This window comes from Hylobates moloch, unplaced genomic scaffold (assembly GCF_009828535.3).
Source record: "Hylobates moloch isolate HMO894 unplaced genomic scaffold, HMol_V3 SCAFFOLD_8, whole genome shotgun sequence".
Taxonomy (NCBI): Eukaryota; Metazoa; Chordata; class Mammalia; order Primates; family Hylobatidae; genus Hylobates; species Hylobates moloch.
In genome coordinates this window covers 5,718,304-5,742,926 of record NW_026652283.1, presented here as the reverse complement: position 1 = coordinate 5,742,926, position 24,623 = coordinate 5,718,304, and the positions used below count along the sequence as shown (strand labels likewise).

Sequence of the window (24,623 nt, the reverse complement as noted above, 5' to 3'; positions counted from 1 at the left end):
CCTTTCTCTCTTTCTTTTGCTTGCCTGCCTGTCCTCCCTCCCTCCTTCCTTCCTTCCCTCTCTTCTTTCTTTCTTTCTCTTTCTTTCTTTCCTTCCTTCCTTCCTTTCTTTTTCTTTCTCTCTCCTTCCTCCTTCCTTCCTCCCTCCCTTCCTGTCCTTCTTTCTTTCCCCTGCCCTGTGTTTCCCTCCCTACTCCTTCCCTCCTTTCCCCTCTCTTCCCCTTCCCCTTCCCCCTTCCCTTCCCTTTCCTTCCCTTTTCTTCCCTCCCTTCCCCTTCTCTCTCCTGCTCTGCCCTGCCTCCCCTCCACTCCCCTGCCCTGCCCTGCACTGCACTATTTTCCCTGCCCTTCCCTGGCCTCCCCTCCCCTCCCCTCCCATCCCTTCCTCTCCCCTCTTCTCCCCTCCCCTCTTTTACCCTTCCCTTCCCTTTCTCTCTTTTGGGGGGTGGTGTTTAAAATTAGTATAAAATGACAAAGCAGGAGGAGTTGACCTTGAAAAAGTATGGTTGGACTAATGATCAAACTTTTTAGAATTCTTTCATAACCTCAAGAGAAACAACTCAACCTTTCCCTCTTATTTTCTCTCTTATTTACCCCGGAAGTGGGAGATTATGGATTAATGCCCACCACATTCAGAGACTGAAAATATTTGTGAGTTTGGGTACTGCATTGTGGTGGAAGTGTGTGAGTGATCATGATGCCTCCTTAATCAATATCATCTTTCCTAAGGTCAGTTGTCAGGGCCCTGGGAGTTGACTTTACTGTTGAATAACTTTTTAGTGCATTTTGCCATGGAGAGAAGCTCAAGCCTCATTGACGATATCAGAGGAGGGTAAACACCTTTCTTGCTCCTTCATATGAAAGTTATTGTTGCTTTTTTATGGACAGAAAATTACAGGTTGATGGAACTATATTTTCATGGACATTTTGGTGTCAGAGCCTTTAAAAAAAATATATGCTTTGGGCACCTCCCCTCCCCACTCAGGAGATGTCTTAATTATTTTGACCAAAGCCAGACCGTGTTGTGTGTTGTAAACATCTGGTGTATCATTCATCCAGCTGAACTGGTTTACATTTTCTTAGAAGAAAAGGCTTGGGATTAAAGGCATTTAAGTAATTAAGCACACGTCAAGACAACTTGGTGATGGGTAAATATAGTCTGTTAAATGCACCGTGTGGGAGCTCTGGTTTAGATTTACGTCCGGCTGGAGTGCAGGGATGAAAGCACAGTGCCGGGTGGACTGGACCCTGTTCTGGGGAGAATCAAAACCAAATGGGTTTTCAGGAGTATAGCACCATTCCTCTAAGTACCTGTCCCAGTGGATAAAAGTTTCCTTTGAGTTTGGGCTGGAGGGAATAGCACTGCAGTCCCTGTCACCCAGCAGCACTTGTAGATTTAATGAGACTCTCTTTGGGAGGTAGACCATAAACTTCTGTGCTTTGGTTGTTCCTTTGTGTCCAGGAAACCAGATATGTCTATGAAGCTCAATGCTAGGTCTCAGGCTTTGTATGACGAGTATTGTTTTCAGGTACCAGTGCCGGGGCCTAAGCCTGCCCTGGTCATGTTTCTTGGCCTTGCCCCTGTAGATGTGGGACAGTGTTGCTAGGCCTGGTTGTGTCGGGCTGCACAGACGTGTGGTCCATGCTGGGCAGGGAGGAAACATGAGTCTTTTCCTTTGGAGGTTTTTAGTTCTAAGCACTAGGCATGAAGTACCTGGCGATTTGAAGGAGACATGGGCACGTTGACTTCGAGGATCAGTGAGGGGCTCCTCAGGGGCTATACTTCGAGCTGAGACATTGTTCCTCTTAAGGGAGACAGGGAAAGAAAAATGTCCTCAGCACTTTCTCCTTCTCACTGTCCCCCATCCTGAAAGTAGTAGGACAAAAGGTTGGGTCTCTCTGTCTCTCCCTGGGTCTAGAGCTGAGAGGAAAGAATATAGATGCAATCCTGAAGAAGAAAGCTTTGCCATTATGGCCAGATGGATGGCGCATTATGGAACCAATTAGCCCATTTTTTGCTGAAAAGAAAGAAAAAAAATCAGAATTTCAATTTTCAAAGCAGGGACTCTTTTTTAAAAATGTTTGATTATTTTCTTCTTGTTTTAAACTGATTTCCATGCTTGTTTGGGGGTAGAATCTTGGTTTCTGAAGTCTGTGGGTGAACCGGGAGGCCAAAGCCATCCCTGTTGTCGGGTAAAGTTGTGGATGGATGCTTACTTTTCAACACGCGTCTCCCGCCCCATTCCTCCTCCTCTAATGTACTTTCTCCTCCCTTCGCCTAGCAAGCAGCCACTGATTGGGATCGCCCATAGGATACACCTGAAGAGTAGGGAGTACACAGCTAGAGGGAACAGAGAAACATCCAGTTGTGGCATTTTGGGGGCTCTGGTTATCTGAGTCGGGACAACTCTGGTTTTATAACTTGAATCTTTGCTCCAAAGCAAAGGACCTTTTGTCTTGACTTTCTGTCTTAGGAGACAGAACAATCAGCTGGAGTTTAAAAGTTTCTTCATGAGCATAGGATGCTCAACGAAGCAGTGAGGAAGGCGATGAACAAGAGGAGTACTGAGATAACTGCAGCCATAGGGCCGGTGACTGTTAGGGCTGCCATCTCTTCTGTGTTTCCAGCTGTGAGCTAAGTGCTGTGAGACACACAGGTGAGAAGAGTGCTCTCTGACCCAGGTCAGGCCTCTGGGGAACACAAAACAATGAGCAAACCTTGTCCTGGAAGTGAAGCAAGCTGCCCACTTCCAGCTGCACTGTGCACAGGAAGCTTTATTTGAGATGGGGGATAGGGCACATAGCTTTAGTGTCCCAATAATTTGAGACATTTCTGAGGATCTGGCAGCTGGGACCAGGAGTTCAGGTTGTCGGTCTAATGGTCTAATGCTTCCAGACACTCGGCTACCGTGCAAAGTCAAGCTGAGAATTAGCAGAAGAGCTAAGTAGGTGAAAACACCTGCTGGACTTTTCCATGGAGTTTTGGGACTGTCTTAAGGGTATATACGGCTGCCACGGCAACTGTGGGGTGTGACTGTATGGATTGGGTTGGGTAGGTTCTGGGGTGCGGTCTAGCTGGGGCCCTACCCGCCTGTGATGCTTCAGCCGCTATCCATGCCTACAGCACTTTGTAGCTTTTAACTACAAACTCCCACAAACTCCCCTCCCGGCTTGGGACTCCTCCCTTTGATTATGGTAGGATGGCTTCACATTGCTGTGGTTATGGCTCTTGAACTGATTGATGCTCGGAGTGAAATTGTAGTCTTGTGAGTCAGACAAATCTGCAGCTTAGCGAACCTCCAGGCACCCTTCCCCCATCTGCACTCCCTCTCCCCACTCTCTGCTCCTCTCACCCCACAAAGTTATTTCTCATGTTTTATGTGCATGCCAAGGAAGAAACTTAAAATCAGGAAAGGACTGGCCCTTTGGTGATGCAGCAGTACCAAAACACTTAGCTTTCCACTCATTGGAAGAGCAGCCACTTCTACGGGGCACCCCCGGCAGCCTGCCGCGGGCCTCTGCTCCCACATGGGGCCCGGAGAATAGTCTTTGTGCCATCCTGGAACTGTGGCAAATGGGGGCGAGGTTTGAGGAAGAGGAGGCTGATGGAGGGGAGAGGATTGTCTGAGATCCTCTGCGGGTCTCTGAGCATGTGGGTGGGGCATTGGGTAGGAGCGGGAGGTGGGAAGCCATGAATTTTAATGAGTAAATGTTGTCTAGATTTGTTATCCAACCTCGGCGTTTATTCAGAGCCATGCAAATGCAGATTTCTTAGCATTTGGACATCATACATCTTTCCCTCCAAAACCAATTATCTCCTCATCTCACTACAGTCTACAGTCTCTTTGGAAAGAATGGTTCAGGGCAGAAAGTAAGTGCGAGACAAGGGAAATCATTGTGTACCAGAAATTCCCCCTCTCCTCCCCCTCCATGATTAAATGTGGATCCTCGTATGGCGGGATCCTTGGTACTACGAGTTGGTGAGACATAATCCCTCCCATCTGGAAGCCAGCGACCTAGGACAGACCATCCCGACGCAGACAGAACACACAGACCACTTTATAGTCTCTGAAAAAAACCAAGAATGAAACAAGTAAATAACGACGACTTTATGCTGCGCAGAAGGTTCTCTGTTGTGAGTATAATGGAGTTGGAGGGACAGAGCCATTTGTTCATTTCACATTTCTTTAGTAGGGTCTGCTATGTGCAAGTGGTGTGAGACACTGTTGGAATTAAAACATAAATCCCTTGTATAGTTTTCAAACTTTTTGGTCTCAGGGTAACTTCACACTTTTAAAAATTATTGGGAACACCCAAAGGGTGTTTGCATGGCTTTGTCGACCAATGTTTACTGCATGAGAAGTTAAGGCTGAGAAATTGTGAAAGTGCAAGAATACACAAACACACATGCCATTAGCCATAGGGGATGATGTCAGCACGTGCCACAACACCCCACTATGCACTTGTGAGAGAAGAGTGAGAAAGCAGTTAGAAACAGTTAATGCTGTTAGAAAAACAGTTTTGCTTCCAGGGACCCCCTGAAAGCCTCATGAGGACTCCCAGGGCTCTCCCCAGACCACATTTTGAGAACCACTGCCCTATTGCTTCCTGCCCACTTCAGAGATATTATGGTCCAGGCGGCAGATCAGTCACAGCGAACACTGCCTTGTGAAACAGCAGGAAGGAGCTCAAAGTGCAGTCGGATGCTCTCACACAGGCTTTTATAGATCATGATTAAAATGATCCATATAACCATTCCTGTGCGGCCATGGACACAGAGATTCTCACCTGATGGTGGTGGAAGGTTATTGGACTGGGATGACTGGAATCTTTGAAGATAGGAGGAATGTGAACTTTGAGACAGCATATTTGATATTAAAACATAATCTTGTATTTGGGGAATGAAAAAATATTGTTCTTATACTAAGAACCAGAGCTTGGCAAAAAGTTCTAGCCTGGATGATATAGAGGAGAATGCAGTGATTCTCAGCTGGGGGGGGCATGTGAAAGTTTATTTAACAAAAAACAAGGGTTAAGCTGAGAAACGCCTGCCCCAGAGTTACTATTTTCACCTCCCTTTCTTCCATAGGTATTAACTCTCTGATCGCAAACAATATCTATGAGGCTGCCTACCCTCTTCATGATGTAAGTACTATTTTCGTCAGCGTGCGCTCTGTAGTCTTCAAAACGTTGAAAACCACAACTTCTCAGTGGCAATGAAATGGGTGAATACCTGCAGGGTGAGGCAGGAGTGAATCATGACATTAAAATACCTTGGCTGACCCTGGACCACTCATTGCTGACAATAATCCCCAGTTTGATTTTTGCCAATCATCTCAAACTGTCTTGCCAGTGATTTCCCCAGATGACAAAATAAACTGGGCTTTGTTTGAGCTTTCCTCGTACTCCCTAGATTTATTTTTAGCAAAAGTGTGACTATACAGATGTGGCATGAGGTGATTAAAGGGAGGAGCTATTGATGAGGGTGGTGGATGGTGGTGGAAGGAGACTGAAAGGCCTGAGTAATCCCTAACCTGGACTGTCAGACCCTTAGCTGCCTGAAAGTGATATTTTGTATGTGAGAGTTTTGTGCAGATATGAAATTCCTCCTTAACATGCAGGTACATATTAATGAAAGATCATTATTTTTAAAAAAATTTTTTTGAAGGAAATCTTTCAGAATTCCTTGTGCAATGCTTTGGTTAAGTAAAGAAAATAGAATGACTGTAATGAAAGTTTTCCTTGACTGGAGATAATGTTATGAACATCCCATGATACAATGCGGTGGTATTCTTCAAGACAATTTATGAGAATGTAACTGGTCCTTGAGCTACATGCTCCATGGCTTCACTATTCATCAGACTGGTCAGGTCTTGGGCACCTGCCATGCAGTAGTGCCATTTGAGACTGCTGAGGTGGGGCTCCCTGACTGCCCAGCAGGAATTTTTCAGATGGCAATCTTCTAATTCCTGACATATTTGCAGTGGCATATGCACTGCTAAGTTCTGCAGTTATGGACAGAGTGAGCATGTCATGGCACAGGTGCTTTTCACGTGATGGGCTAAACCATTTAAAGTCTGGAGCTCTGCCATTGCATTGCTATGAGGGGGCATAGGCTGATCTCTGAAGTGTATGAGGGGGCACATCTTCGTATGAGAAGTTATCCCAGGAAATGTGGCAAGTGTTGATGGCTAAGAAAATGGAATATCAGCCCCTTACCATGCCATGCTTTTGACCTTCCTTAAATGGGAATGAAAAAAAGCAGTGTTATTAGAAAATAAAAAAGAAAATCCGTTCTCCTTTGGCACCTGTTTCTGGTAATTTCATTAGCTTTATCCAGCATCCCTTTTTCTCCCACAGGGTGAATACGATAGTCCAGAGGACGATATGAATGACAGGAAGGTAAGCCTGCCTCGTGCGGCGTCCTGGACTTTGGGCATGCGAGACTACGGGTGGGTGTGGAAGTGGCTAGAGGTGTCTTAGATGTTCTCTTTACCTGCTTATCTACTTTCCAACAATTTTTCCAGCTCCCCACTTTCCCCCACCCAGGTATTTGGAAATGTGAGGTGGTTGCTACTGCATTTAGTGCCTGGAGAGCCACAATGCCAACTGTTCTGAAATATATCCAGTGGCCCTCCACACACAGCCCTCACCCCACCCTCCCATGGCAAGAGAGCACCAGTTGAGAAACACTGGCTGTCCAAACTCCTTAACTGATAGATGCAGAAACGGAGACACAGAAACTTGAGCACCTTGGCCTAGATCACACAGCCACAGGAAACAGAGATGGGGCTCGGAACACCTCTAACCCTCAAATCCAGGGCTCTTGCTTAAAACGTGATGATCCATGCCATTATAGCTTTTGGAGGGTCAACTTTAGGTGATTCTTCTTTTCTTTTAGGCAGGCAGGTGGAGTATAGCCACTCCCAAATTATAGATGAGCAATCTGAGTGTGAGGGAGGCTCAGTTGTGCTTTGTAGTTCAAGAAACTAGGAATTGGAGATTACAGTTAGGGGAAGGAAAATGGTTCCAACCTCTTCAGTGGGGATGCACTGACGATCCCCTTGTGCCATCCTCCTGCTGGCTTCTCCCCACCTTCAACAACTCTAGTGAGCAGAGGAGGGTGGGCGATGGTGGGAGGGATGAGGAGCTGAAGCTCAAGCAACTTCCCTCCCCCACTCTGTTGTCTGGAAAATCATTCATGCCCCAAGTTGCCTTTTGAGCAGGCTTCTTTTTATCCTGCCTATTAGTCCCTGTTATGAAGTGTTAAGTATTAAAAACATAAAAGGTCTTTTCCAGAAATACTGCGGTGATTGCTTACACATGTCCCCTCTCTGCCTGCCCAGGGAATCTGCTGTAGTATTTCGATGTCTTAACCTCATCTGTTTTCTATCCGATGCTAATAGTCTCCGTGTTTAATTTCCTGAAAAGTCCCGCATCAGATTTAAAGGAAAAGGAGGAAGCATGTCTCGCCACATCTCACCTCTCTCGCCCAACCATTTTCTGTCCTCCTACTCTCTAATTTTTCCTTCCTTCCCTTTAAACGGTGATCATCATCCATTGCCTGCCTAAGAAAACAGGTGGTGACCCCAGACTGTCTAGGAGGATTATGGAGACCAGGAACACACAGCAAGTCATAGGAGAGATCAGTCAGCCTTCTGTTACCTGCACTAATGGAAGAAGTAATTGCGGACTATTTACAATATATATGTTGTAGATGTAAAAATATGTATTTGTCTTTAGAAAGATATGAAATTACTGTTAACCACAGCAATGCCTTTTAACAAAAAATTTTCCCATCAGAAAATGTTTCTCTTTGGCTGATATAATGAAGTCAGGGTCCACTCCACCTGGTAGAATAGGTGGGAACTAGGAGGCAGGGAGAGCCCAGCCAGGATGGAATTGCATCTCCATGGATAACTCCCAAAGTTGATGTCAGAAAGATGCTTCGTGAAGGTGAACAAGTCTTTGAAGGACAAGATGACCCTTTCTTGTGGCTTCTCTTTGGGCTTGCTGGCCAGTCTTGGCGATACCTAGCCAGGAGAGAAGACTGGTTTTAATGTCCCTGAATGTTCGTGAAGTCAGGACTAAAACCTTAGTGTCCAAATCCCGGCTAGTGCTGTGTGGTCATGTTGACACAGCTTCTTCTGTTAAGCAAGAGAGATTCTTACAATAGGGCTAGATTTGTTTCTGTAGTTTTAGTGGTATGTGGGTGGTGCCTACAACATATCCTGAAGGAGAAAGAGCAAAAATGCCCAAATGTGTACTGCATATTTATTTGTTTTCATTATATTATAACCGTCAAGTGTTCTTCGAGGTGGTTGCAGGAAGCATTTTGCTTAGGTGCAAGGAAGGACTCCCTGCATTTGGAGCTGATGGACATGGAGAAGGCTTGAGAGCTGCAGTGTAGGGTGGCCTCTTTGGGGCCTCTAGGGATTATTTGCCATGGTGTCCCAACCTGCCCATCCTGCCAGCACCTGGGTGTTCCCCTTCACTCTTCCTTACCATTTGTGGCTGTTCCCATGTTCTCCCCAAGGCCCAGGCTCATTGCAGGCAGATTCTAGGCAAGCCGAGAGGCCCTAGAGAATGTCAGTCTCCCTCTCCTGCAGCTCACCTGGTGCTATTGTGCAGTTTCCATGACTCAGCCCCACGTAGGGGCTGGAAGTCTCTTTCTTTCCCCTCCTGGAGGGTCATTAAGAAGAGGCTTCCTCCCTCTTGAGAATAAGGATTTCCTGCCTTCCTAGAAGCCAGGACAACCGGAAGAGGGAGCAGCCTGGGAGTAGATGGGTCCCTCCTGGCTTCCAGCAGCTGCCTACTTGCCCATTTGCCAAAGCTGCCTAGTGTCCTGGAAATTCCCAGAGAAGTGGCTGTCACCATCTGCTCAGGGCTGCCTGGCTCCCACTGGCTCTCTGTGGTTTCTTCACCCACTTACAGGGGAGAACCCAAAGTAGAACTTTGGATATGACTTCCTTTAGCATTCTGGAAACCCTTAGTCCTGGATTTTCCAGCCTTTGCAGGTGGATGTCTTCCCGAGTGGATAGTTTTAGTAAGTGACCCACTGAAAACTGTGGAGAGAGTCACTCCTGCATTTTAAAACTTGCCTTCCTGACAAGAAAGGCACTTTTCTTCTTGGTTTCAACTGAGGATTCATTTTGCCATGCTGCACGACGTTCATGTTACTTTATAGAGAAGGTGAGACCTAGAGAGGTGGAGTTACTTGCTAAAATGTTCAAATAGGTTAGTGTAGCATCTGGGAGTAGAATCTAAGTCTCTTCCTTTCAGGCTGTCCCATCCCTTGAATGCATCCAAGGCGGCTACAGCATCTTTCTGCCTGTCTCAGGTCTAGCTGCTCTCTGAGGAGCTTGTGGCCTCAGAGAGGGCCGTCAGTCCCACACACCTTGATGTTCTCTGGCATTGCAAAGGGTTGTTGCAAAGGGTTTTTAACATTTGAGTTCCTTTATAGTCTCATGAAATCCTTAAATTGATGACCTCTGTCAAATGTGATCCCTGAGGAGCCAAACTTGCTGCTTCTGTCTCTGATCCATCAGGTGGGATGGTTCCTGCTGTAAAGGCTTGGGGCAGACAGACACATCTGGGATTACATCCAGGGCTCTGGAATCAGGCACTGTCCATTAAGAAGGAGCAGTAGTCCCTCCCTGGTTTATTTGCTAGCTTTGCCAGTTGGTGAAGAGAGGACATGGTTAACCTCTAAAGGAGAAAATGGATTCACTAACAGCTGCATTAGAAGGCTCTAGGCTCTGCAAGTTTAAAGGGACTGTTACGTGTCTGTGCTTTACTCACACCATGCTGGTCCTTATGGGGCAGGACTCCAGCGTGTGCCTCCCTTCACCCTGACTGCTGGTCCCTTCTGGGACCCTGCAAGCTGCAGTTCAGCATGATCCACTTGCTCTTAACTATGTGTGACTAAACCTTCTTAAAGATTGGGAAGGGTCTACAGCACTCTCCACCTCCCTCCCTGCCTCCCCTGCAGGTGACAGAAGGCGTGTGAGCTGGCCTGGACATCCAGGCATAATTGCTGCACCGCTTCCCAGCTTTGGTGCTCTGTCGCTCCAGCTGTCTATTTCAGGGGCTGCCTGATCACTGCCTCCTCTGTATGCTTCTAGCTTTTCTGTATCAAGCTCAGATAGTTCTTTTGGCTCCTCCTCATCTATATCCACAAGCTGTGAATATATCTTTGTGCTTAGAAGAGACCATGGTGAGAGAGGGGCTTTCTGGAAGTCTCTTTCAGCAGATCTGGGATTCAACCAGGGAAAAAGCTTCTGAGGTCAGCTCTCAGTTGAGGCCATACTGGATTCCTGGGACATTTTTTGATTTTGCCTTCAGGGCGGTGGCAGATAGGTGTTCTCAAGCTCAGGTTTTGGCTGGACGTATGACTTGGGGAGGAATTTGCTCTGGAGGTCAGAGCCTATGAGGCAGACAGTGACGTCCCGTAGCTCTCGAGGGGGTGCCCTGTCTGCATCTGCTGATGCAAGCGTATCTCCCTTTGGGCAACAAATGATGTCACTATGACAACCAGATGTTGGAGAGCCCAGGGTTTGCACTCAGGGGAGGGAGTAGAATCTCAGGCAGTAGAAGCACCCAAGATGTGGGAGGAGGAGATGTACTAATGAGAATAAGGTTAGGTTAGCCACTGCCCTGGGGTGAGCAGGAGCCGTGCTCATGGATTCAGATGCTCCTCTGCCTTCATGCACTGAGTAACCCCTTTTTGTATCTGGGTTTCCTCCATTGCAGGTGGTGGTAACTGCTGGTGCAGTTTGCCCTTTCAGGGCCTGTGTAGTTTCTGGTCCTGTTTTGCGGTTGCTGGAAGACATTGTGACAATAAAAGTCTATCACCCTTAAGCAAGAATGCTGGTTCTCATTTCCATTTTAATATCATGTCTTTAAAGATTCTTAGGTAAACAGGATGGCTCCCTGTGGGGCTGATGTTCAGATGGGCTTCCGAAGTACCCGATTAGAGTAGGTTCTCCTTGACAGATTTCCTCGTGAATTGTTTGTGATGTGGTAGGAGCATAAATAATGTAATAAAATAGCAGCTGTATTATAAATCTGTCAATTCTAGACATACAATGTGATAAATTGTATGATTTATTGATTCAGCGTGGATACATAGATGAGGTCTAATGATGATCCTTTACTGAATGATTTTATTTACTGGGATTGATACACAGGTTTAGTGAGACACATGCTAGTCCTGCTAAAGTTGCTGCAGAAATATTCCAAGATGGCCTGGCCTGCTGTGTTTGGTTTTGCCCCTACCCCTCTCCTGGAGCCACTCTTGTCAAGGTGACCAGTGACCTCAAAGCCACTGAGTCCAGTGGCCACTGCTCATCTGACCTGACCCATTAGTAACGTTTGACACAGCTTGTCATCTTCTTTTGTTTGAAATCCTTTCTCCCTTGGCTTCTTGGATGCCACACACTTCTGGTTCTCCTCCACATCACTGGCTGCTCCTTCTCTCTCCTTTACTGGTTCTTCATCACCCTCTTGACCTCTAAATGGTGGCGTGCCCAGGGCCCAGACCTCAGGCTTCTTCTATATTTACTATCTCTTCTTTGGCAATAACATCCATCATTTAATGATTTTACAAATTGCCTCGTCTTCAATAACTCTCAAATGTACTGGACTCTTCTTTGAACTTCAGATTTTTATATCTACCTGCTCATGATGCCCCTGGATACCCAAAGAGCGTCTCAAAAAATGCATCCCCAAGTGAGCTCTTGATTCCACCGCCACTAACCTGTCCTTCCCACAGTCTTTCTCATTTCAGTAAAAGGCATCACCATGACTCAGTGGCTCAGGCCAAGTTCTTATTTACTCTCATCCCACATCCAATCCAACAGTAAATCTTATAGGCTTTACCTTTAAAATCTAAGCAGAATCAACTAGTTCTGACTATATCCGCTGCTGCCCCCATGGTGCAAGCCATCATTATCTCTTCCCTGGACCATTCCAATAACTTCCCTATGCCTCTGATCACTCTCAGTCTGTTCTCCACACAGCAGCCAGCGTGAGCCTTCTGCAATCTCAGTCAGATTGTTTCGCCCTCTACTGCAAATCTCCCAGTGGCTTCCTTCAAAATCCAAATTTCATCCAGTGTTGATACAAAGAGTTTAGCATGGCCTGAAAATCCTCAAGTGATCTGGCCATCCTGGTTCTTTCTGACTTTGCCTCCCAAGTTCTCCCCCTGCTCACTCTGCCGCAGCCACACTGGTTCCCTGTTCTTCCTAGGACGTGCCATATGCACTTGCCTTGGGGCATTTGCACAAGAACAGTGTCCTGCCTGGGACACCCTCCCCGCTTCCTTTGTGTCTCAGCTCAATGTCACCTCCTCAGAGACGCCTTCCCTGGCCATCTTGTCTACTATAGCACCCCACTCATCTCCCTTCCTTCACATTCTACTCCCTGACCTTGATTAATTTTTCTTCATTAAGATTTCCAAATCTTATCTGTTTATATGTTTATATTTATCTCTCCACACCAAGGTATAAGCAGACTGTGGCTTACTGCTGTATCCAGTGTGGGGACAGTGCCTGGCACATAAGGAGATGTCAATAAATACCTGTTAAATGAGTGAATCATGAACATCAGGGCTCATTTTGCTGGACTAGGCAAGACGTGGGAATAAAGAAGACGGGGTTCTGCTAATCAGGTGCAGGACTGCCTAGAGTGTGATAAAGTTCATCTCTATTGTTTGGGGAAGGAGAAGCCAGTTTCCATAGCCTCCCAATTGTGAACATCTCCCCGTGGATGTCTCATGAGAATTTCTTAGAAGCTGGACTTTGGGGATAAAAATCTGACTTGTTAGGACGGACAAAATCAGGTGAAGTTTCCCATCTCTACCTCTAACCTGTTACCTTATTTTCTTTGTTTAGCTGCTATATCAAGAATGGGCACGCTATGGAGTGTTCTATAAGTTCCAACCTATTGACCTCATCAGGTAAGTGGTGGTAGGGAACTTTTGGAAGTATCCTGGAGATGCAAGTCCTGAAAGATGTTTCATAAACCTTTTGACTCTGACAGTCTTTTGCTCAAGTGGAGGGATCTTCTTTTCTAGCTTCTATGATCCCTTCCTCTGTGTCTCACGGGTGGGGAAGCAGCTGGGGACATGGGAGGGACATGGAGGCTGTGTGGGGCAAAAGATACCGTAGATTGATAGACCATGACCTCCACCTTGAGGTCTTCAACACTGTGGTCTCTTTCCCTGCCTGTTCTCTGGGAGGGGTGCGTGGAGCTGTCTCATTTCTTTTCCTTAGTCTTGTCCTGGAGAAGAACCTGGATGAAGCTGATTCTTGGGTTATGCCCAAGTGCCAGTGTTGATCCAGGAAAGGGTGGATTTGGCAAATCACATGGGGAATATGCTGGCTGGCCTGACAGAATGTGGACTTTTTATGGCTTTTCCAAATTAGAAGGGAGAGACACTGGGCCCTGGGATTCCTCCCTTCTGTATTGTCACAGAATGATGTCCTGTTTTCTGGCACCTTGGACATTTCCCCAGCTTCTGTTGAACATTAGTGAAAAGTCCTTTGAAATAACTTACTGGATTGTCGTAGGTCTGACTAGTTTAAAATGGGTTCAGGGCTCTAGAAACTCAATCTTCTGGCTGGAATGTTGGGCAGCAACACTGTGAGAGCGCTGGGCTGACAGTCTGGAGACGTGAGTTCTGGTCAGGGCCTGGCCACTAAGTGCTACCATTTCTTTGGGCAAGCCCCAATTCCTCTTTGATCTTCAGGGTCCTGGTTGTCCTAACTTGGGAGGCTGAGCTGAGGGATCTGTGAGTTCACATGGTAGAATGTGCTCATTTGGAAAAGACAGGCCGCTGGAGCCTGCAGGAGGAGGCTGCTCCATGGTGGACTCACTGCCCTGCAGTCACCTAATGAGCTAATTAGCCTGAGAATAGAGCGTGTTCCTGGCTGGCTGCCCTGGGCTGGGATTGTGAGAGGGGCAGCGGCCAGGAGAATCGAGTCTAGAGAGAGGAATTCCAGCTTCTTCTTGGAAAGAGAAAGCCGCATGGAGGCCAGAGTTTGGGCAGCTCACCTCCTACACAGAGATGCAGCGGCCCTCCCAGCGGACAGAGCTTGGTTGGATGTCTCTTGGAAGCAGGTGTTTGTTCCAGCTGAGGACCATGAACCAAGGTCTTGGGTGGGGGAGCAGGGACATGCGGGGCCGGTGACCGAGGCGCCTTCACCCCGTTTCCCGTCCCCTGGCTGCCTTTCATGTGGCATGGGCCACCTAGATTGTTCTCTGGGCCACACCAAGGCTGATCATTCCATTCTTGGTGGGCTTTGATCTTTCTCTGGATCTCAAGTGGCCACCCACTCTGTCGCCTGTTTTCTCCAACTACTCATTTGTTTTTTTTTTTTTAAATATGATTAAAAAATAAAAATTCTCCCTACCAGAGAGCCCTGTCTTTTCCCCCAGAGACTTCAGGTGACTCGCCGCCAGCTAAGTGGGAAATGACTCCAATATGCACTCGGTTTTGGCCACCAAAGCAGCCTCACCTGCAGGGGAAGTATTGCCTTTGGAGTGGAGCCCTGCTCTGGGGCCCGGCGGTTCCTGAGGATGGAGAGCTCAAATCTGTCTAGACAGGGCACGGTGTACTGGAGCAGGGCCGGAGGCTGTCTACAGCTCCTCACAGATCAGATGGCCCAGAACACTCCCACGGCCCCTGGGCAAAGCCAAGTCTTGGTCAGGAGGGAGAGGAGGAAGGAGCCTCAGGAGAATGGGACGCTGGGCAGCAGGTGTGTGGGGAGCCAAGGCAGAGGGTGGTGGTGGTTGTCATCCCAGTGGCATAAGGAACTCTCTGACCTCAAGAAACTGCTGGAAAGGGAAGTGGTGGAAGGGCTGGTGGTGGGGAGCACTAGGGGCAGAGGTGGGCAAGTACCTGGAGAACTTGTGGAGAGAAATGTGGGCTGGAGCATGCAGGGAGCAGCTACTTAGACTCAGTGAGCACACCAAACTCCTCATTTTACGCTCTTTTACCAAATGGTCCCAACTTGCTTTGCCCGATTCTGTCCAAGTCCTCTCCTTCCTCTTCTTCATCGTGACACAGCCCGAGACCTCAGTAATCCCTGACTGGCCTCACTCTCACTTCCCACTCCCCAATCTAACTCTGAGTCTTGGGGATTCTTCTTCAGCACCATTTCTCTCTTTTGCCACTTCCTCTCCATCATTCCTCCCACCTCCTGTCAGGGCCCACCTGCCTGCAGAGTCCAGCCCGTGGCTCCCTTCCTGAGCCACCACAGGCCCCACCCCATGACAGTTTTGTTCCATGACTATTTACTACCATGCATGGCACCCTCCGTGTGCCTCGCGGAGAAGTTGCCCTCATATGGTCTGTGTTGGAAGAGTGACGGAGCAGGGGAATCTGGCACGGGCGGAACATGATAATTCATGCACAGGCCTGGCCAAGGTCTTTCCCACCCATTTCTTTGGGTATTCAGCTCCTCATTTTTAGCGCCGAGCTTCTGTTCCTCCTCTGGAGCCCTGGTGCTCCTCCTCTGTGCCAATTGTTTGGAAGGTTCTAAAACCTCTGTGTAAGCCATTGAGAGCTCATGGGGCGGGAGACCTGTTTGTATGTGGAAGGCCCCGGGACTAGCTCTCCTTCCCCTTCCGCAGGCCTTCAGGCCTCATTTTGAGTCTTGGGGTTTGAGACACCGTTCCTGGATGTTGAAAGTCGACAGAGGGGAGGCAAGACGCCTTTTCCTGCACCCCTGGCCCCTGCCTCCACCCGGCTGCAGCGTCATTCGTGCCCAGCAGGCTGCACTGTGAGACTGCTGATGGCCTCCAGCCCCGCAGGGCTCTCCTCCCGATCCTGCCTCTGCTCTGGAGACTGGGGCCTGCAGGCCTGAGTGTGCGTGTGAGCCTGTATGAGAGTGAGTGTGTGTGAGTGTGAGAATGTGTTAGTGTGAGAGTGTGTCTCTGTGTGTTGTGAGTTTGTGTGTGTGTATGTGCGAGAGTGGGTGTGTGTGTGTGAGTGCATGTGTGTGAGTGTGTGTAAGAGTATGAGGGTGTGTGTGCGCCAGAGAATATGTGTGTCTGGGAGAGTGTGTGTATATGTGAGGGTGTGTGTGTGAGAGTGTGAGCGTGCATGAATGTGTGAGTGTGAGCGGGGGAGTGTATGTGTATGAGCGTGTGGATGAGTGTGAGTGTGTTCATGCATGTGTCGGTGTGAGTGTGAGTGTATGTGTGTGAGTGGGTATGAGTGTGTTCATGAGTGTGTGTCAGTGTGAGAGTGTGAGTGTATGTGAGTGTGTGCATGAGTATGAATGAGTGATTGTGTGTAAGTGTGAGTGTGTGTGAGAGTGTGTGTGTGAGAGCTCTCTGGAAAGTTCCCTAGGGAGGTATCCAGCAGGAACCTCGATGAGTGAGTGCACCCCAATCCAGAAGACCTCCTGGGCACTTCCAGCCAGCAGCACTTGTGCCCTGTCAGAAACATGCCTTGTGGCTGATAATATGAGGACTGACTCCTGAGCTAGAGTGAAATGGCTCTTCTAGTCCTTTAGGGAGCTGGAAGAGGGTCCTCACAGCTGGAGGAGGACATTTCTGCCTGCACTTCTCTGGTTCAATGCCCTAAAACCCAGGAGGAAAACAGCTCTTATTTTCTGGGAAAACTTGGGGCCTGGAGGCCTTTTCGATTTGTACAGGTCTGACCCAGTACTAGTCAGGGCTAATCTGTCTTTTTACTAAAATTAATATCTGCTCCCAGGCTGATTTTCTTAGCTTGGACGTTTTGATACGAATGAGACAAAACAATAGGTCTTAAGCATCTTCTGAGTTTGATTTCTCTTCTGACTTTACTATGCTGAAACTTACGTACAAAAAGTTTATTCTAAAGCAGCTGCCACTGCCTGCCTGTGACAGCAGGGGAAAGAGAGGGTTCTAGAACTATACTCAGCTAGGGATTGCAGCCTGTTGACCTGTGGGAGTTCACCAAGGGGATAGTGCATGGGGAGCTTCACTGTACCAAACTAGGCCTGCAGTCTGAAGAGGAGTAATGGTCCCTACTCACTCCCACCTGTTCCAGGGGCGCTCACTTCATGAGTGAGGCTTCCTGCACTTAAAGTCAGGCCCTGGGCATGAAGCCCACCCATATGGAAGCTCTGGAGTTCTCTTAGAAATGTCCCAGCTTGGAGCCTTGAGATAACGGAACAGCTTCCACGAGGATCTGAGAGTGATCTCTGTGGGGTTACCATTTCAGGAGCCCTCGGGTGGCACTGTGCCCCAACCTTGCTACACATCTCTACCAGCCCTCTCTACCCTGACATGCCACGAATGGGATCTCCCTCCTACTGCAAGGCACAGGTCACTGTCCTTGCCAGGGTTCCCCAGCACTGCCACCAGAGACTGTGTGGTTTGATCCATCCCTCGTTGTCTCTGGGCTCTGCTTCCACCCTCCTGAACTGTGAGCCATCTGAGCGCCCCCTGGAGGGAGACCGAGGAGGCCATGTTCTTAGGAGGCTTCTCAGCAGGCCAGGCTGGGGAAGGACTGGCCAGGCCACAGCTAGGTTAGAGGAGGGACTGGAGGAGAGAAAAACGTTGATCAATCCGTGATTACTTATTTCCTTAGCCCTGCTGCTTTCTCCTTGATTTTTCTTTGGGATTGAGAAAGGCAATTCAGCTCAACACAATACACATTCACTGATGCTTGCAGTGAGCAAGTCTCTCTGCTTGGCAGTATGGGGAGGCGCAACAACGATGAAGGGAGAGCTTATGGCCTTCAAGATCTAGGAGTTATGTAGGGAGACAGATGTGTGCAAGACAGGATATAGTGAGGGCTCTCAGGACTATACTAATGTTCAAACCTATCAGCATGGGATCACATTTGAAGAGTAATTGCTGCTAGAGGAGTAAGACAAGACTTCCTGGAAGAGGTGGCCCTTGAATCAGAAATGTTGCTTTCTGAAGGACGACTGAGGTGAAAGAGTGTGTCTTTATCACCAGCCTGGACTGCCCTGTATAAGGATTTATAGTTTAGCCTGATATTAATGACTGAAAATCACATTGACTTAAAGCCAGATCCTTCCTCACTGTTGATTGGGAGTGGTGAGATGAAGAACTTGGCTTGCAGACCTTGTCTGTAAGGATTCCCTGCCAGCCTGGCCCAAGTCCCTTGCTCTGCCCCACGAATTAGCAGTCAATCCAGGGTTGGAAGGAAATGAGGCTGGATGCATGAAGTGAAGCTAAGGAGAGATGACACGTGGGATCAGCACCATGGCATTTGCACGGGTCTTATCATTTGATGGTTGGGTTTAGCTGGAAAACATTTTGCAGCCTGGAAGAAAATAATACCTCATAGGCCTGAAGACTATTCTTCCTTTACCTCTGAGGGTGTGAGAGAAGGGTAGACAGAGAAAAGCAGCAACAGCTGGTTGAGGTGAGGCAGAAACAAGGATGATTATGTTCCGTGCCATCACATTCTGGTCCATTTTATAGATCAGGATATAAGTCATGCTGTTAATCCCATCAAGCTGTGGAAAGGCTCTGCCCCAGTCTCCTTTCTCTCATTTCCTCCATGGAGTGCCACTCTCCTCCAATTGTACCCTTTCGGAGGGTAGGCTGTTGGTCTTGTGGTTGACCAATGGAAACAGGAGTTGGAGTACAATGCTACCAGCTCCAGTTCAAGGTGGCAGCTAATGACTGTATTGGTCTTCTGAGGGTAGCCTCCTAGCCTCACAACAGCCTTCCAGAGATGGTGGCTCCTGTTTTAAACTTTTCATCCTCCTTCCTGTCTTATCAGCCACATGGTATGGATGGTGGATCCCAAGGCACCAAGAGGCTCCACAAGTTTCCCATGGCCACCTGGAATGCCAGGGCAGAGCTGGGGAAGGAAGGAGCTGTCTGGCACCAGCTCATTGCCTCCTTGATCAGCTTATGTCATGCCCCAGGGAGGAAAAGCTGATACTAGTCTGAAAAATATGACAAGCTATATGTTTGTGCTGTCTTGGCCCTGTTGTACAATAAGCTTTCAATTATCCAGGACCTCTGGGAACAAATCATAGCCTCACAGAGGCAAATGAAGCTTAGAGGTCAGACAGTTGGATACCTGGCCCTGCAAGGAAGGAATGAAGAATTTTTCTTGCAGCATATTCATCTAGCAAATGCCCAGCCTTTGCTTGATTTTTCTTGGAATAGGGAGCACCTTATCTCTGGGACAGTTTGTTTCTGTCTCGGGCATATCTAGCCCATAGGAAGTCATGAAACTAGAAGGAAAACTGCTGATTTCCCTCATTTTGGTCTTAGTTCTGCTTCCTGGAGCTGCACAGAACAAGTATACCCTGTTGTATAGGTCAACCCTTTAAATATTTGAAAATAACAACTGTGTACGCAACAGTGTTCGTATACCTAAGCTTTCTTTCCCACACCCCAAATATTCCTAGGCTTGTCTGCATTTTCATATCAACGTGTGTTCCCCATACAGCCTATCATCGTAATCGTCCTTCTTGGGACTCACTGATGGGGTAACTTGGAAGAGGAGGAGCCTTACATACACCTCGCTGAAGCAGTTAAGCCACCACATATTTTGCATTATCCAGACATTGGTCCTGGGGATACGGAGATGATGTAAGCATGACCCCACTCCCAAGGAGCTTGAGTTCAAAGTGAAATCTCCATGCTTGCAGATGACCACTGGGTTTTCTGGGAAATAAAGGGACAGGCTGATGGAGAAAATTTATAGAAAGTAGCTGTGAGGCTGTAGGAAAACAACATATGGAAAAGATCACGAGGGAAAATTGGCCCTCGACTAGCCATTTGTGATGATGGGCTCAGAGGTATCAGCTATGCATCAGGCAGAGATATTTGGGGATGATTGTAATTCTTTCTAGAAACATCAGTGTGATGTGATGCAGCACCACAGACCCCTCAAATTCTCAGAATACATTTTAAAACCAAGCTAGGATTACATCACTCAGTGATTTACCAAATTGTGGTAAAACCTCACATGTGTCTGACTTAGGTCATCACACCTAAAGAAAACATAACCAGGCTGGAACTGTTTCACAGAAGGAAAAGTAATGTGATCAAGGATTTGGAGAGGCGTCTTTATAAAGTCGGACTTAAACAAGTAAGAGTTCCCTATTCTCAGAACAAAATGGAGAAGGAGTGAGGCTGACAGTTAAAAGATGGGTAATGTGCCTGTGTATGTGTTCATCAAACCCTGACGCACCTGCCCAGGGACATTCCTTTAGACCAGGAACAGTGAGTTAAGAGTGAAAAGAACTCAGTTTTACCTCCAGATTTGTTTCCAGTTGATGTAATATTTGGGCAAGTCATTCTCTCTTGAGCCTCAGTTTTCTCAGCTATGAAATAGGGATGATAGCACCTGTGCTACCTGCCCACGGTATTACTGTGAGGATTCAGATGAAGAGCTGTACTAATACTGTGATGATGGCTGTAGGTCTAGTTAAATAAATAAAAATTTATCGACTCCCTGTGTGGGAAATTATAATATTCATTAAAGTGGTGGAATTTCATATGGTTCCTTAGCTTAAGAGCTTTGACAAATACTGTATAATCACATTGTATTACTGTAAATCAATGCACTGTATGCATTTTCTGTCTGTGACCTCTGTGCCTCACAGTGACCCTGTGAAGTGGGTACTGTTATCTTCATTTCACAGGCAAGGATCCTGAGGTCAGTGAAGTAAAGGCTTCCCAGAGCCACAGAGCAAGCTCATCTGGAATTCAAACCCAGGCCTGTCTAACTCTAGAAACTTTTATTTCTTCACAGTGCTCTGTAGCTGAAGGTGCCACAGAGTTCCATTCAGCGGATGTCAGGCTAGCTGGGGTTCCAGCCCTCTAGTGTTAATCCCTTCAATTATCCATCTCCCAGGGAAAACCATGGTGTGTTCTTCTGGTTTGGGCCGCATGCTGACCATAGTCGACCTTGGCTTATGATGGGGCCATCTTTATGAATATCCCTCTTTGTGCCTAGCAGGAGTAATGTATCACTCTCAGGGCCTCTGTTCAGCAACCCCAGAATGCCATGTTTTTGATTTTTCATTTCTATTTTTTATGATCTTTTTTTTTTCTGACTCCTTCCATGTTGTCAGATTGTCAGCTGTCACTTCTTGCTTTTGTCAACTGAGTAGCTTCTGTTCCCAATTCTAATTTACTGCTTTGTCTCAGTTGCAGCTTCGGCAACCAGACACCCAAGCAACTTAGCACTGTGCGCAAAGTAAGACGCTTCCACGGTTCATCCTGGAGTCTGGCTTCTGTTGGATGGGGGAACTTGTGGAGGGCCTGCTTTTGTGCTGGAAATGTCTGTTTTTGCCTCCCAGTGAGAGTGAAATGATGTTTCTGAAGTTCAAGGGGCCTCAGCAATGGGACTAGAGTGAGGATGCTACAGCAGGGGGTCCTCACTATGAAGAGCTGTATTTTGCACCTCTTTGCTTGTTTGGGGATGTCATGAAAAATCCACCCTATCAGATATTTTTCTTAAAAATAGAGCTCTGAGTCTGTTAACAGCGCAAGAGTCAGTCCCTGCATCAGGATCTGCTGAATGCAGAGCTTTGTACTGGGTGTGGTGTTGAAGCCTCAAAGAAGGGGGAAAATGGGAGCTTGAAGGGCACTGATGGGACACAAGGTACTCACAAAAAGGAAACTTCTCGGGTAGGTCACAGAGCTGTCAAGTAGCTTCCAACAGGTAACTAATGCACAAAGCTGTGTGTAGCAGTGCTGGGCAAGGTAGGGAGAGGCTTTGAAGGGCTTAGTAACTGGCCTCAGGGCAGCAGATTACACAAAGATGAGACTTATGAGATAGGCGAGTTTTAAGCAGGAAGCAGAGATTTGAAGGAGGGAAGAAATATGGTTGGGGGATTTACAAGAGTGGGATTTACGCATTCTTGGTCAGGAAATGTTGAGAAAAGAGACTTGAGAAGGGGCTAAGGCAGAAGAATGGCTGAGAAGAAAGCACCAGGGCTGAGCTAGACAAGGGACATGGTGGTGGGGGAACTTCAGGAGAGGAGCTCAGGTGGTTGCTCTGGAATTGAGGCAGGTGGAAAAACAGAGGGCTTAAGGAAGGGTTTCAGGTCTCATTGTATTCCCAGCTGGGCAAGTAAGAATGGGCACAAGGAGTTCCAGTTCTTCCCTCATCTCTCCTGGGGAGTCTCTGGGCAAGTCATTCAGCCCCTGCAGATGTGTTGAAGTTTCTCTCCCTCTAGTTGCATCTCTTCTACAAAATCTCTAGGCCGCATGATAGCAGGTGCAGTTCTGTCTGTGGGAATCAAGATCTCAGGTAGACCCGAGGGACTGATCTTGCCTTAGAAGGAGCAAGGGGATTGGCATCCTGTGAGTTACCAGGGACACGGCTCAACTGTTTGATCCCGGGAGCCACTGTTTGACCACGTGTCCCTGGAACCCCTGAGCGCCTCAGTCCTAATAATATTCCCTGGAGTGATGTTCTCCACCCACACCACATGGCTATGCAACCAACATTAACAGAAAACGTCTTAACACACTGAATAACATCAGCGGAACACACGTTACAACAACCACCGCAAGATAGCTAAATTTAATTAGCCCGGCATGCCCAGGCTTTTTGTACAGGCACATGCCTCTGTTTTAGAAACGGAAAACCACAGCATTTTGTGGGTCTGGAAGTCACAAACATAAGAAAGGAAAAAAAAATACACAAACCTTCAAGATCCCTGCCTGGGAGACTGCTGTCTTCTAGGACCTTCTTGGGATTATCTCAAGGTCTTCAAAGATGTTGACAGTTGGGTGGCTGCCGGGAATTACTGCCTGCCTCTGGCAAATTGGTTGGCTCAGCCGTGAAGAGACTGGGGAGCTCAGCCTTAGTTACTCAGCCTGCGGCAGGGACTCGGGAAACCCTCAGATATGTAGGCTCAGCCTTACTGGTTTCTTTCATAGAGTCCACGTTCAACCGAACCTAGTTAAGAGACACAGAGAGGGGATCGGAGGACTGGGATTTTTAACTTTTCATTTGAACATTTTAGTCTGGATGAGGGCAATGGTATGATTTCCAGCTGTCATCAACTCTAACAAAATGGCAGCAATTCCTTAGGCTGACATTCTGCCCAGTCCTCAGCCCTGGGGCAGGAAGGCAAGCTGCATGGCAGAGAGAAGCGAATCAGCCATGTACTAAGAGTGTCCCTGCCCTACTCAGAGGCACTGCATCTCCTGAAAGCCTAAGCTGGTGCCTCGCGTAGATCTCTCTCACTGTGCTTCGGTCCCTCTCCTTTTGTTCATCCTGCAGTGATCTCTTCTTTGTCCAGTCCCGTGAGATCACATCCCTTTTAGAAAAACTAGCTCTTTCGACTTCTGTGGATTAAGAAGGTTAGGTCTCCGATGCTCTGGCAGCTGGCTAGCAGCATCAGGAGCATCTCTATGGGGACCATGTGAAAGAAAAAGAAGGCAGAGCCCCCAGACTCAGACCTCTCAGCATCCAGGTGGGACAAAGACTTGATGTTTTAGAAAAGAGATTTAAGAAATATATAATTCAGGCTGGGCATGGTGGCTCACGCCTGTAATCCCAGCACTTTGAGAGGCCGAGGTGGGCAGATCACCCGAGGTCAGGAGTTTGAGACCAGCCTGGCCAACATGGCAAAACCCCATCTCTACTAAAACTACAAAAATTAGCTGAGTGTGGTGGCAGGTGCCTGTTATCCCAGCTACTTGGGAAGCTGAGGCTGGAGAGTTGCTTGAACCCTGGAGGCAGAGATTGCAGTGAGCCGAGATCGTACCACTGCACTCCAGCCTGGGTGACAGAGTTAGACTCTGTCTCCAAAAACAAAAACCAAACATATAATTCAGTTCAACTTAATCTAGTCTATTCATCGAGCGCTTTCTCTGTGCCAGGTACTGTATTAGGTGCTGGAGTTAAAGTGATGAACAAGATAGATATGGACTGATGGTGGGCAGTTAGATAATTTATCATCCTACTGGGGACACTTTTTCTAGTGAAAGTGAGAGCTATTAATAATGATGTTGTGTGTACTAGTTAACTATTATTACATTAATGTTGCATAACAAACCATCCCAAGGTGGGCAGCTTATAACAAAGGTCATTTCTGTATTGTGTTCATGTGTCTTTGGGTTGAATGGGAAAGCTCTGTTTCAGGCTGAGAGTTAGTTGGGCCTGGCTCTGGGCTGTGGATTGTGTTTAGTTTGCCCCAGGTCTGCACATTTTGCTTAGATTCAACAGCTTCTGGGACACATTCTGCTCACAGAGACTCAGCAGAGCACAGGAAAGAAGGAAAACGTGAAGTACTTCTTGCGGCACCTGCTGACATCACATTTGCTAGCATTCCATTGGCCAAAGCAAGTCATGTGGCCAAGCACAAATCCATGGAGCTGGGAAGGCTAGCATAGGACTTAATATTTACTGACACAAATCCAGTCTGCCACCGTGCAACGACAGGTAAAAGGCAGGACTGTCTTGGGCACATCTGAACCTATGGTCCAGCTGGGTCTGGCCTCACAGAGCTTATGACCTAGCAGGGGAGACAGTGCATAGTTAACCAGAAGTGTGACACAGATTACTAGAGAGGAGGACAGAAGTGTAATGGGAATGGTGATATAAGGCCATCCAACCTAATTGGAGATCTCCCTGAGGAAGCGACATTTAAACTAATAAGATTTGCT

At 47.5% G+C, this 24,623-nt stretch overlaps 1 protein-coding gene across 1 annotated transcript in view; it reads left to right on the top strand.

The window, feature by feature from the left end:
* The window catches only part of ANO2 (anoctamin 2), a 355,270-nt gene that overhangs the window by 105,600 nt on the left and 225,047 nt on the right, over positions 1–24,623 (top strand). Inside the window, exons 9-11 of the mRNA XM_058442076.1 lie at positions 5,089–5,144; positions 6,360–6,401; positions 12,893–12,957. Coding sequence (XP_058298059.1) covers positions 5,089–5,144; positions 6,360–6,401; positions 12,893–12,957 — 163 coding nt within the window. The remainder of the gene's footprint in view (positions 1–5,088; positions 5,145–6,359; positions 6,402–12,892; positions 12,958–24,623) is intronic.